The 12,974-nt window shown below is 43.0% G+C and overlaps 1 protein-coding gene and 1 long non-coding RNA gene across 5 annotated transcripts in view; one reads left to right on the top strand and one right to left on the bottom strand.

The window, feature by feature from the left end:
• Positions 1-10,418, bottom strand: part of LOC149863572 (methylcrotonoyl-CoA carboxylase beta chain, mitochondrial-like) — an 18,672-nt gene extending 8,254 nt beyond the window's left edge. For 3 of the 4 annotated variants that reach the window (XM_090047454.1, XM_090047455.1, XM_090047457.1), the window contains exons 1-7: positions 9,707-10,418; positions 7,848-8,041; positions 4,073-4,251; positions 3,183-3,263; positions 2,065-2,243; positions 540-732; positions 169-260 (exon numbers count right to left, since the gene is read on the bottom strand). In XM_090047454.1, coding sequence (XP_089903580.1) covers positions 169-260; positions 540-732; positions 2,065-2,243; positions 3,183-3,263; positions 4,073-4,251; positions 7,848-8,041; positions 9,707-9,966 — 1,178 coding nt within the window. In that variant the 5' untranslated portion in view covers positions 9,967-10,418. Of the gene's footprint in view, positions 1-168; positions 261-539; positions 733-2,064; positions 2,244-3,182; positions 3,264-4,072; positions 4,252-7,847; positions 8,042-9,182; positions 9,314-9,706 lie in introns of those variants that run through there. The other variant, XM_090047456.1, reaches the window with a different exon arrangement.
• Positions 10,129-12,974, top strand: LOC149863571 (uncharacterized). The gene is made up of 2 exons (XR_016442349.1): positions 10,129-10,267; positions 10,415-12,974. It is a non-coding gene; the product is annotated as an uncharacterized LOC149863571 (long non-coding RNA).

Genomic DNA, 12,974 nt, shown 5'->3' with positions numbered 1-12,974 from the left:
AGATTAATCGAATCTGCTCCAACGCATCAGATCTTTGGTGTGCACTAACAGGTATATGTATAAATGCCATTTGCTTTTACAGGAATAGCACAGAGTATGATAATAGTACACAAACTTCTTAAACCAAAACTGTCTGACCTCTTTCATAATAAATTCTTACAGTCTTACCCTTCCACATGGGCAAATCCCGTTACTAAGGTTGTTCCATATTCAGCTTTGAATTCCTGGAATCTGCTTCCATCTATCAGACGGCTCAGAATCTACAAAGAAAGGTATTTCTTTCAAGAGACATTTAAATCAAAGTTGGATATTTTTCTAAATGATATGTTGTGTTTACATAGGCTTTATGGCCTGTACTGTAGAAAATGGTCATAACTGGTACTTTCAGGACCATCACATCAACAATATGTAATCTGGAATATCTTGTGCATTTTAGGATTTCCAGACCAATTATCCAAGGGAAGAATGCCCTTTAACTTCCAAATATTAAGTTAATTAGCCATTTAAAGATGATGAACTGATGCAGCATTTGTCCTTACCAGTTTTATAGGCAAAGTATAACTATAACTTCGTGGTGCAAGTCCCAAGAGCTCATCAGCACTATACAGCGGATCATCATATTCTGTGGTCTCCTCTGGTGGAAGTTCAAAATTCAGTGTTGAAATAATATTTCGCACACATTCATATGCTTCCTTTTCTGAAGATGCAAAATGATCGAGACAGCCACTGACTCTAAAAGAGACATTTTAATAACAAATTGAACAAATAAAAGTGAGAGCATATAATCACAGAATGTCAGGGCTGGAAAGGCTCCCAAGGATTATTTAGTCCAACTGCTTGCACAGATGTAGGAATCAGTTTCCTAAGCCATCCCAGTGAGATGCTTTTATCCAGACTCTTCCTGAACACCTCAAGCAAGTGACTTTTGTGTGTAATTCTATTAAGGAAAATGCCTTTAAACTCATCTTCAATACGCTGATTTTACAATATTTGTAACAATAAAAAGAAAAATGACATTTCCCTTTACATCTGTAGCTCTTAACAAGATTGGAAATAGAAGGGAGGGAGGAAGAAGAACTGTCTCTTTCTTTTGGCTTTTTTTTTTTTGTATTTTTAGTAGTCCTTGTAAGCATCAAGGATTTTTGTTGCAGTGAAATGTTTCAATGCTTTTGCAGGCACTTAAAAGGCAAGAAAGAGCACCCAGTTCTCCACAGGCCAGTTTATGGAGAATAAAATTAACAGGCCTATTACCACAGACTTAAGTAGCTCATAGTCTTTTAATGTATACATATAGTCTTAACAGCTGTATAGATCAAGTTCCTACTGAAGCCTACTCCATTAGTATTCACGATCAAGCACTACTTTGGAAAACGGAGAGCTGGGTAAAGAATAAGAAATTTAAATATGTTACATTGTATAGTTGGAGGACTTAAAAAAACCCACAAAGAAAACGCCGTAAGTCAGGGGGCAGCCCCAGCTCCCTGCAGCAGTGACAGCATGGTCTGGAGCCAGGGCAGAGCTGCGATCCTCTGCTTACATGTGCTTGCCTGGAGCATGCAGGCTACAGATCACAGTAGCCCAGGCTCTAGAGCAAGCTGCCCCCAACCCAAGTTCCCAGCAGCTTCAGAGCAGCCTCCTGCACTGCTCTGCTGAGCGCGCTGCCGGCATGGCTGAGGCTGGTCTTTATGGCAAGCCCAGCCTGAGCTTTCCCACACAGGTGCAGCCGCCGTCTCCACGCGGGCAGGGGCAGCTGGGAAATGAAGTCCCTGGCCGACCGGATCTGGCCCACAGACCAGACTTCACTCGTCTGCATTAAGTTCTCAGCAGTGCTGAATGTGAGCAGTCCCACATATGCACTAAAAGTCACCACCTTTTAAAGCTATTCCTATATCATTTCTAATGTGTTTCTAAGGCACCATTCCTATCTTTTAAGTCAGATAATGTCCTGTCACTGCAGTCGTCTGAAATCTCTTTAGCCCCATTACTTCTTACGATTGAACGACACTTTAGGTGTGCTGACTTACTATCTTACTTGATTCCCCTTTTGACAAACATTATACCTACTTAGTGTGAAGTCTGGCTCCTCCTAGTTCCTCAGGTGTAATACCTTCCCCTGTGGCAGCTTTTACCAGAGGTGGTCCGCCAAGAAACATAGTACCAATTTTGTCTACAATCACAGTTTCTTCTGTCATAGTAGGACAATAGGCAGCCCCAGCTGTACAAGAACCACACACTACTGCCACCTACAGGACAAAGCAAGATACCTGTGTAAGAAGAAATCACAGCTAGGTGCACTTTTTTAATTTTAGGCATTTTTGAGACATAATACATATTGAGTAAAGATTTCACAAGCTTGGTTAACAAGCCCTTTATTTTAATCATAAACTTGTATATTTGCAGCTGGTAAATTCTAGTTTTGAAAGAGCAATAAGGAAGGTACAACCAAACAAGCCATCTACCTGGTTACGTTCCTGAAACTAAATAGGTTGTGTATTACATAGGGATGGATGCAAAGAAAGGTATGTTCCATGATACTCCTAAATATTGACTGGCATTATAGACTTTAATCAGATATACAGATTACCATATTTATTTACTCAAATCCAAGCCAAGGTTTTTCCCCCTCCATTCAACGTAGAGAAAAAAAGGTCCTCATCTTGGATTTGAGTGGGGAGAGTAGGAGGGGTCACAGGGCAGGCAGCTGCTGTGGCTCTCGCTCTGACCCTAACCTGGAGTCAGAGTTGTAGCCACTGCCCCGCGCAACCTCTACACCTCACCACCTTCTCCCCTGCTACTGCTTACTGTGCTGGAGCTCCAGCCCCAGGCACAAAACACTTGGTGGTTCCAGCCGCTGCCCAGCCTAGCTAGCTGTGCCAGCGACTCCAACCCAACCCCAGCTCCCACCCAGTCCCGGTCTGGGGCCAGGGCCAGGGCCAGAGTTGCCACCACCACAGCTGCAACTATTGCTGCCTGGCCAGACAGGGGACAAAGCTACCACATAATGTGATGTTTATAGTACAACTTCTATCATTTGAATTTCTATGTCAACATCTGAAAACAGGGTCAGGAAGTATTTTTGCATATGCATACTTTGATTCTAGAATGTGTATTGTTGGAAATGTTTCTCATAAATCTGTTAACCACATACAGTATCTTCATACATATTCAGCATGACAATGTACCTGAGGGATTTTCATAGCAGACATTATTGCCTCATTGTAGAAGACTCTACCACCATGTGATCGGTCGGGAAAGAGGTCTGCCTGACAATGCAGGGAAAAGAAAAGCACAGTTTTTACCACCGATTTTCAATAACAAAAGCCAATGCTTAGTCTTTCTACTGTCTATTCACAAAAGAAAACAAGTTATTCACAACTTCTAGAAAGACAGTTAGGGATTTTATCTTACAGCTTTCCAGTTTGCTTCTCTAAGATATCTATACACATATTGCTTAAACACCAAATCAGCAACAATATCCACAGTCTTCTATGCTACAAATGCAGAGAGTCACATGTACTGAGAACTCTCATTCTTTGTGGTAACTTGAATTTGATACAGGGACAATGAAGGCATTTATGACCTTTACAAGCTCTCTCTGTCCATTACTGTAAATAAAACATCTGTTTTTATGGAGCCAATCTTTCATACATGCTCCCAGATTTACTAGTATACATTTTAAAACAAAATTTCTAATTATTTCAACCATGCAGTTGGGCCAGTAAAAGATACCGCTCACAGAAATCCTTGTCTCTCACATAATTTTTTTTTTCAATTTGAAAATACAAGTTAAAAACAGCCGCCTTGAGCACTGATATAGCTTGGTGGGCCAGCAATTTGATTTTCTGTTAAGACTCATGTTTATGAACTTTGACCACGTTGGTGTCAGCTGCATGTAAAATCAGCCAGAAAGGACTTTGATTTGTTTGTACCGTTTGGTTAGAGTATAAGAGAGAAAATGAAAGGCAGCCCACCAAAAATCACAAAAATAAATCTCAAGAGATTTGATTTAAAAATTAGTAAGATGAAGACAGGAAGTAACTATTTTCATACCACATATTATATCCAATCTTACCTGCAGTGGTAAGAACGCTCCCCCGCTGTCAACCAGATACACAGATAAAAGCCTGTTTTGAATCGCTATTTCTTGAGCTCTCAGGTTTTTCTTCACTCCAATAGGGAAAAGGGTCCCTCCTTTTACTGTTGCATCATGTGCCATAAAGACACACCAGAGTCCACAGATTTTTCCAATTCCTGTAACAGGACCCACAGATGTTTATCCCAGACTCTTTACAAACAAACAAAATTCCTCAAAACAAGCAATAAAAAAAATAACCCAGGCGTAGGCATTTTGTAATTGTATCATAGATTTAACAGCAAAGCTCAAATACATCTAATGTGTTCTTTTGAGTTAAGACTGTCTATATTTACCCACATGCTAATAAAACTACAGATACTATATTGAGGGGAACCATCCTTCTCTTTAACCTTACAACAGACATATAGCCCTATTCTGAAAAAGTAAGTGGAGGCTATCATCATTATGCAGATGTAAATGAAGCAGAATTTGACCTGCCACACCTTTATTACTGATGATAATACATAAGGAGAAGCCAAATTGACTTCATGCTCTTCAAGTGGGTTTGCAAGATCAGACAACTAGTTAGACAACTATATCATCCCACCCAGGTAGACAAAGCCTTGGGTGGGATGTTACAGTTGAGGATGATCCTACTTTGACCAGGGGTTGGACGAGATGACCTCCTGAGGTTCTTTCCAACCCTGATAGTCCATGATTCTATCATTCTAACTAGAATCACAGATTTACATAAAAATAAAAGATGGTAAAAAAAAAAAAATCTATGAAATCTCAAACCTCCTGATACTGTATATATGGTTGCTTTTAGCACAAAACTGAGCTCTGAAATGCAGTAAGGTGAGGGGGGGGGGTTGTTATCAGGCACCATTTACTACTTTGATCCCCAGCATATCTAATTTAGTCTCTCCTCTTCCCTTAAACGTTATGTGCTACCTCTTCAAAAATGGTTCACTGAAATTCTTACAAGAAATACTCATCCTAACACAAAAGGCCCACGCAACAGTTGAAATACCACTTAAACCCTAACACAAGACATTGTATACACGTGCCTTGTGGAAAACCCACCAAAATAGTTTTAGTGACAACCTATTTAAAGAGAACACCTTTCTGTTAGGCAATCATGGCAGCTGCAAAGAAATACATGAGTATGGCAGGAATAAATGTTGTGCATGCTGAATACCTAGTAGCAAAAAAGTCATGTACCATGCCTACAGTTTGAATCATAGAATATTAGGGTTGGAAGTGACCTCAGGAGGTCATCTAGTCCAACTCCCTGATCAAAGTAGAACCATCCCCAGCTGGTCTATCATCCCAGCCAAGGCTTTGTCTAGCTGGGTCTTAAAAACCTCCAGGGAGGCAGATTCCACAATATCTCTGGGTAGCCTGTTCTTCCAGTATTTTACTACCCTTCTAGTAAGAAGTCACGTCCCTCAGCCCACTAACCATTTTCACTGCCCTCCATTACACTCTCTCCAATTTGTCTACATCCTTGCTGTAGTGGAGGGCCCAAAATTGAACACAGTACTCCAGATGTAGTCTCACCTGTACTGAATAGAGTAGGGAATAATTACTTCCCTTGACTTGCTGGCAACACACCTACCAATGCAGTCCACTATGCTGTTATCCTTCTTGGCAACACTTGGCACACTGTTGGCTCATATTCAGCTTATTGTCCACTGTAACCCCCAGGTCCTTTTCTGCAGAGCTGCTGCCCAGCCAGTACTGATGCATGGGATTGTTCCTGCCTAAGCACAAAACTTTGCACTTGTCTTTATTGAAACTCACGAGATTTCTTTTGGCTCAATCCTCCAATTTGTCTAGGTCACTCTGAATCCTAGCCCTACCTTCCAGTATATCAACTATTTCCCTCAGCTTGGCATCATCTGCAAACTTGCTGAGGGTGAACTCTATGCCATCTTTCAGGTCATTGATGAAGATATTAAACATAAGCTGCCCCAGGACTGATCCTTGGGGCACTCCACTTGATACCAGCTGCCAGATAGACATCTAGCCATTGGGCACATGTACACATTACCCTATGGTGTCATAGCAATGCACTATGTCGCTGTATGGTGTGCCACTGAGGTGTAGTGATCACATGGGTCCATCACCATAGTGGCACACTCCCCCACATAGTGCGCTGCTACAGTGACAGTGGCAAAATCTAACCGTGTGCTGCACACATGGTGTAGTAACTGCCCATACTGTGCCATGCTTCAGTACTAAAGCACAGTGCCGTAGCAACATTGTGGTACGGCAACATGTAGACACGCCCATTGACTACTACCCTCTGAGCCTGATGATCCAGCCAGTTCTCTATCTACCTCACAGTCCATTCACCCAACCTGTACTTCCATAACTTGCCTGCGAGAATGTTGTGGGCGACCATATCAAAAACCTTGCTAAATACACCACATCCACTGGTCTCCCTGGATCCACAGAGCCAGTCATCTCATCATAGAAGGCAATCAGGTTGGTCAGGCATGACTTGCCCCTGGTGAATCCATGCTGATTGTTCTTAATCATCTTCTCTTAGAAACAGATTCCTAGAGGACCTGCTCCATGATTTTTCCAGGGACTGAGGTGAGGCTGATCACTCAGTTTGTAGTTAGTTCCCTGGATCCCCCTTGTTCCTTGTCTTAAATATGGCCACTATATTGGCATTTTCTGATCATCTGGGACCTCTTCCTATCACCATGAGTTTCCAAGGACAATGGCCATTGGTTCTGGAATCAGTGGCCAAATCCCTTGGGTGTATTTTGTCTAGCCCCATGGACTTGTGTATGTCCAGCTTTTCTAAATAGTTTTTACCACAGCTGGCTGCTCACCTCTTCCCCAAACTGTGCTACCTGGTGCAGTAGTATGGGATGCTACAAACAGTGCTCCCTAGTTGTCTGTCCAAGTTTCCACTTCTAATAAGCTTCCTTTTTCTGATTTAGCTTACTGAAGAGTTGAGTTCTCCGATAAGCCAAGATGGTCTTTTTCCATATGTGCTGGTCTTCCTGCACATCAGGATGGTTTGAGAACAACTCCATGATAAATACTCGAGTGCCCATGTGGGTGGGTCACTCAGTAACTCATTTTTTCTTTAGTTAACTGGAAAGACTTGGTTAGTGTGTTTGAAATACCACATTCAGCCTTCTGAGACAGAAATCAATCGATGCTGCCTTAGTAGAACAAAATATGAAACCCCAAAGAGAATGTATTGAAATTAAATAAGAAGTGTCAGAAGAGAAAAAACAAAATATATTTTCAGGGATTTCAAAATCATAAGGAAGTATTAAAACTAGTCAGCTGAACTCTTTCATTTTGGCAAGGGATACCCTACCAGATTACCAAGCGTCTCTTTATCTGGAAATGCCCATAATAGATCCCCCTCACAGGATTTCTAAAGAATTTCTCTCCCCTACATGAACAAAATACTATCACTTTTATTCAACCTAACGGAAATTACATATTGGTATAACTAGGAGAAAGAAAATCAAACAGATTGTGTCCCTATCTCTGACTTATATCTGGAACCAGCTGTATTCTTCTTCCCTGTGAACGGTCATGACAGCATGGGCAGAAACTGGATTCTCAACCTCTACCAAGCTTTATGATCACTAAAAGTGACTACAAAGCAACCTGAGCACTGTAAAGACCTAGAAACCCTTTGTGCATTATATTAAGATTTACTAACAGTAAATAGAAAGATTCATATTATAATAATTTTCCTGTCCCACATAATTTTGGAGGCTTTAATAATTACCAGTGAGGCATCCAGCGGCAGGGATATCACCATATGGCAAATTATGGCCTGCAAAAGGGGAAAGCTCAAGGAAAGGTTCATCATCAAGGAGCATTCTCAGGCGGTCACGAGCAAGTAGCTTCTTGTTTCTTTGGGTATGACGTAATATTGCTTTCTCATCTCCCTTCTCGATCTTCTCAAGCAATTCTGAATATCTAATTTAAAAAAACAAAGCTCAACTTAATGAAATCATGCTTATATTCAATTAGCTTTTTGATGCAGTTAATGCAATATTTCAATAATTTTCATGCCAGTAATATGATAATGAAGAAAAACTTTCACTTTCGTCTTTTTTTTGGAGAATATAACTCTTCAGTTAACTATTGCATTATAGTATGTCACAGCAACCAAATTAAGTCACGGCTAAGTAAGTGAAAAAAATAGCTCAGATATTTTTTAAGAATCAAACTTGGTTTAAGTTTGGTTCTTTACAAGAGAGATGTTTGAGTCTAATAAAATGCCGGTTAGAATACTGTCAAATTATATAAATATTATATTTATGGCTTCTGTTCACTAGCTACTGGGTTTGTGGCCTTTTTCCAAGTGCAGCTAATATATATCCAGCACTTAATGTTTTGTCCTAAGTAATCAGAGTACAATCTATACGAATAGCTCAAGTCACAGTGTATGAAGAAGTGATCGAGCATTGCCTGTCAATAGGGCAGATGATCCTGAAAGATGCTCCACTCTTGCTGATTGGAACTGTCATTGTAGATCAAATATTAACATGACTAACAGAGTCGGCTAAGCCAAATTTAATTTTGACAACCCATCGGGTCCAGCTAGTCTAGGAAATGGAATCATTCAGTGTTTCCTTCCCCGAACTGAAGAGTTATCTGTGCTGGTATGGACATGGTAAGAGTGCACTCAACACCAGGGCAGAAATATTTGAAGCCTAGCAACTACTGCAACACTGTATTAAGGCAAAATGGAAACTGACAAACCTAATGCTATTTTCTAAGTGAAGTGCAAATAATAGAGAGTAAACAGTAAACAATACATTTCATTTTTTTAAAAATATATAGTATTAATAACTGAGGTAGAGATTTAATTTTTAAATACGGGCTTTTTGCATGGACTTATCCATTTTAACTGAAACAGTATCTGAAAGAGCCTGTATTCTCCTGTGTGTTCCTCCTGTGGCTTCTGGCAGAATAAATACAGAGGTTAAAAGACCTCAACTAAAAAAACAAAAGAGTTTTAATAATTATTTCAATATGACCACAGTGGGGGCAAGTTCGGGGGGGAGGACAATCTCTTTTCCACAGTTTGACTTTCAAAACTCATGCAGCATACTTCTGAATAAAAACCTCCAAGTTGCTGCCATACGATCCGCAAAGACAAATATATAAAAGAACAAAGTAACTCATTTCTTTTATCGATGAATCATGACCAGATGCAGGAACTGTTGTTCTGGCTTCGGCTGATGCTCGGAAACGCTGGAGTCACCCTGCGCCTCGGCCTTCCACGTGAACAAACCATGGGGCAGGTGTTACGCCGGCCTCAAAAGCGCTCGCAGCCAGACACGCAAAACATCCATGGGGGGGTTTTTTGGAGAGGTGGGCACAGCAGCCGAGATCGATACTGAAGCCCGGGGAGGAAGTTTGCCAACTGCTTCCCTCCAGGTCAGCACCAACAGAGAAGCCGCTTCAGCTTCCAGATGAAGGAGGGAGAAAAATTGTGAAATGGGTTTTTTTTAAAAGCTCGAAACTGACTGGTTTATTTGTAAACAGGCAGGAAAGCACCTGCGACTTCTCCCCCCACCGGGGAAGTCCGGACAACTATCACCCCCAGGAAGAGACGGGGGCCGTGGCAGTTACCTCCGCAGCCCGGCCTCGCTGTTCTGCGCGTTTTCTCGGAACACGTGAGCGCACAGGGCGGGGATGCGGCCGGGCAGCACCGGGAAGCGCCTGGCGCCGGCCCCGCGCCTCGGGGGGCGCTCCGCCGCCGCGCACAGCCCGCGCCTCGCCTGCCCGCCGCCGCCTGAGGCCTGCCCCGGCGCCCCGGCGCCCCGAGCCCGCGACGGGCGTCCCCAGGGCCAAGGGCTGCGGAGCGAGCGTGCGGCCCGGCTGCTCCACATGGCCGAGGAGGGGGAGGCAGCAGCCACAGGCGGAGCGGGCCGGGCCCGGCCCAACTAGGCCGCAGGCGGCCCGAGGGCGGGATCCGCCGCGAGGGGGCGGTGCCTTCGCTGCCCTGCGGGCCTTGCTCTCAGTTGGGCCCCTCCTCTGCGTGGGGGCAGCGGCACTTCCCCTGGCCCGGGAGCCGCTGCCTCGGCCCCGGCAGCACCGGCCTCCGGGGAGCGGGGCCCTGCTCACACGGACCGGGCCAGCCCCAGGGCCCCAGTTTCCCAGCCTCGTGATTCACTGGCGAGCTGGATGCAGGTGAGTGCGTGGCCAGAAGGGGTCATTTGTACCATCTTCTCTGCGATGCCTGATGAAGGGTGTTTGTGCCCCAAAGCTTTGACAGCAAGATTTTTGTTGTTGTTGTCAAAATCTTGTTGGTTTCATAAAACATCTCATCTCTACCAGGAGTCCTGGTTGCTCTTTCCTCTAGACCAGTATGGCTGCAGCCTGGATACCTGACATATGGTAGACATAAAATTTTAGCCCATTCTTTAAAAAAAAAAGAAATATTGATATTTTCCCAAGCTGGAAGCAGCTGTGACCACCTGAAACCTGAGATCCTGCCCTGCCTTTGTTTCAAGGTAATTTGCATCATCGCAGATCCTCACCGGAAGTAAGAGGCTTCACACCAGCCATGAGGAGTTTTCCATCTATTGACTCCTGTGAAATCCTATGAAATATGAACTTTAATTTCTACCCAGGAGAACTTCAACAATCTTTTCTCTGATGCCTGACAAAGGGTGTTTGTGCCTGAAAGCTTGCAATTAAAGAAGATTTTGTTGCAAAAATCTTGTTGGTCTAATAAAAGATCTCATCTTTACAATGAGTCCTGATTGCCTTTTCTTCTAGACCAAGAAGGCTACGACCTGGATCCCTGCCAAAAAAGGGCGAGCTGTTTCAGCTGGGCCTTTTATACCCAGGTGGCTAGAAGCTGTCTGTCACGAGACTGATGACTTACAAGCAACTTTTTGTATAGATTAGCTTTAAAAAAGGAACCGAGAATAAGAAACCAACTTCAGCCTCATCAGCTTTTTAAAAATGTAGCTCTGCTGTCTGGAATATTTTTAAACCATTGACTGTGCAGGCAGGGTGTGTAGGCGTTGTCTAATTAAAAATACAATGAAACTATTTCAATTTTTACTTCCGGTTTTTGTGTGTGCGGTTCCTGGGCCTTTTAGGGAGTTTGCTGTTTAGTCCTGGCATAACCCTCTCGAAATTATGGCTTGTCGCCTTTCAGTGACTTTATTAAAATGCATGCCTGTCAGATACATATTCCTACATACATATTAATAAGGCTTCTTAAGGATAATTAAGCAGTGACTAACACCTTGTTGAATATCGCTTTCCTAGAATAGGCAGAGAAAGCATTTGGAGCTGAACAGTTTTTATTTCCTATTCAAACTAATTAGCAACAAAAATTATTTCTGAAGATTTATTATTTTAAATTTATAGCACTAACCTTTATTGCAGCCTAAAAAGGAATGCACCTGTCTGTGATGCACTGTGTTTCCTGAATGGAGAAATGCTAGTGGGAGTTTTTTAAATCATACTGATCATGAGCAGGTAAGCCTCCTAGAAATGCTTGTGATCAGATCTCCCTCTAGTGGCTGGCTTGTATAGAGCAAAAATAATCCTTTATGAATAGGGGCCTACCAAATTTGTGGTTTTTGCGGATTCCGCAAAATCTGGCATTGCCTGTAAAATCTGCAGGAAAAAAAATTACCAAAAATAAAACACTGGCTTCCCCAGAAGAAGCCAGCAGTCTTCAGTGAGCTGCAGCAGCCCACTGGGGCAGCAGCCGCTGCTTGAAGGGCTGCTGCCAAGATGGCTGTAGCTACCAATCAGCGGTGAGGGTGAGGCCACATGACAGGAAGCCATGGCAGCCAATCGGTGATGAGGGGCAGGGCCACCAGGGCACCTCGGCCGATCAGGCATGGGCAGGGTGCCATGCTCCACCACAAAGCCCACGTTCTGCCTGAGCCCATGTTCTGTCTGTGTAATTGGGGGGGGGCAGCTCCTGCAAATTAAGTAGATCCCCATTTATGGGGTGCTGTTGTAGCTAATAACGCTACTCTGATCCCAGTCACCATGCGAGGAGCTGTCCCAACTGTGCTACCTCTGTAAAAGGGTCAGGAGAGTAGCGCTGAGCGATAATGAGAGATTCCTTAAAACCGGGCAGCTGGGGCAAGGTTATGGGCTTTCTACACCAACCAGTGGATCTGGAGCAATGCCAATTGAAGGCCCCAATCTGTCATGTACACACAGGGTGCTGGGGAGCGAAGTTTTCTTTCCCAACCAAGATACAAGAAACTGGGCATTCACATGGGTGGATCCGGGGGGTGCACTGCTGCATTTGCATCCCCCACTTTGATTTCTGGTCTACCCAAATATTAAAAACAACTGCCTGGCAGTAGCAGCAGCATTTCTATTGAGGCAGAAATGATGGCGTGAATTAACACTGGCTCTTTACAGTCTACCTGATTCCTTCTAAATTCTTCATTCTACAGGTATTATTGACCCTCCTTCCTTTTTAATGGTCTTGATGTTCAACTAATCAAGCTAGCCTTTCTTCTGCAATTCTGCTATCAGCTGCTCCTGGTAATGTAGCTCCTATTTCACAAAACTACAGGCTGTTTTTAACTGTAGCAAAAAATGTTAACTGGGGTGTGGAAATAGTGCATCCGGTCCTTTACTGAAAGTTTTCAAGATGCTCAGAAAGGCTAGATTTTGTTTCATGAATCTGAAAGAAAGATGTGCTTTTAATTCTAATGACTGCAGAAGTAATGAAACGTATATTAATTATTTTTGCCTAGTTTGTTGTGTTTTTATGCATACTGCATGAGGTAGTAAATTAATGCACACTGCAATATATTTATGTTTGTTTTTGCTTAAACTGTATAATACAGCCCTAGGCTAGTAGCTTATTTGTAAAACTTCTAGTTAAAAATAAACGTGATAAAAAATA

This window comes from Crocodylus siamensis, chromosome 5, assembly GCF_052110815.1.
Source record: "Crocodylus siamensis isolate JL-2025a chromosome 5, ASM5211081v1, whole genome shotgun sequence".
Lineage (NCBI taxonomy): Eukaryota > Metazoa > Chordata > Crocodylia > Crocodylidae > Crocodylus > Crocodylus siamensis.
This window is presented reverse-complemented; position numbering and strand designations above follow the sequence as displayed.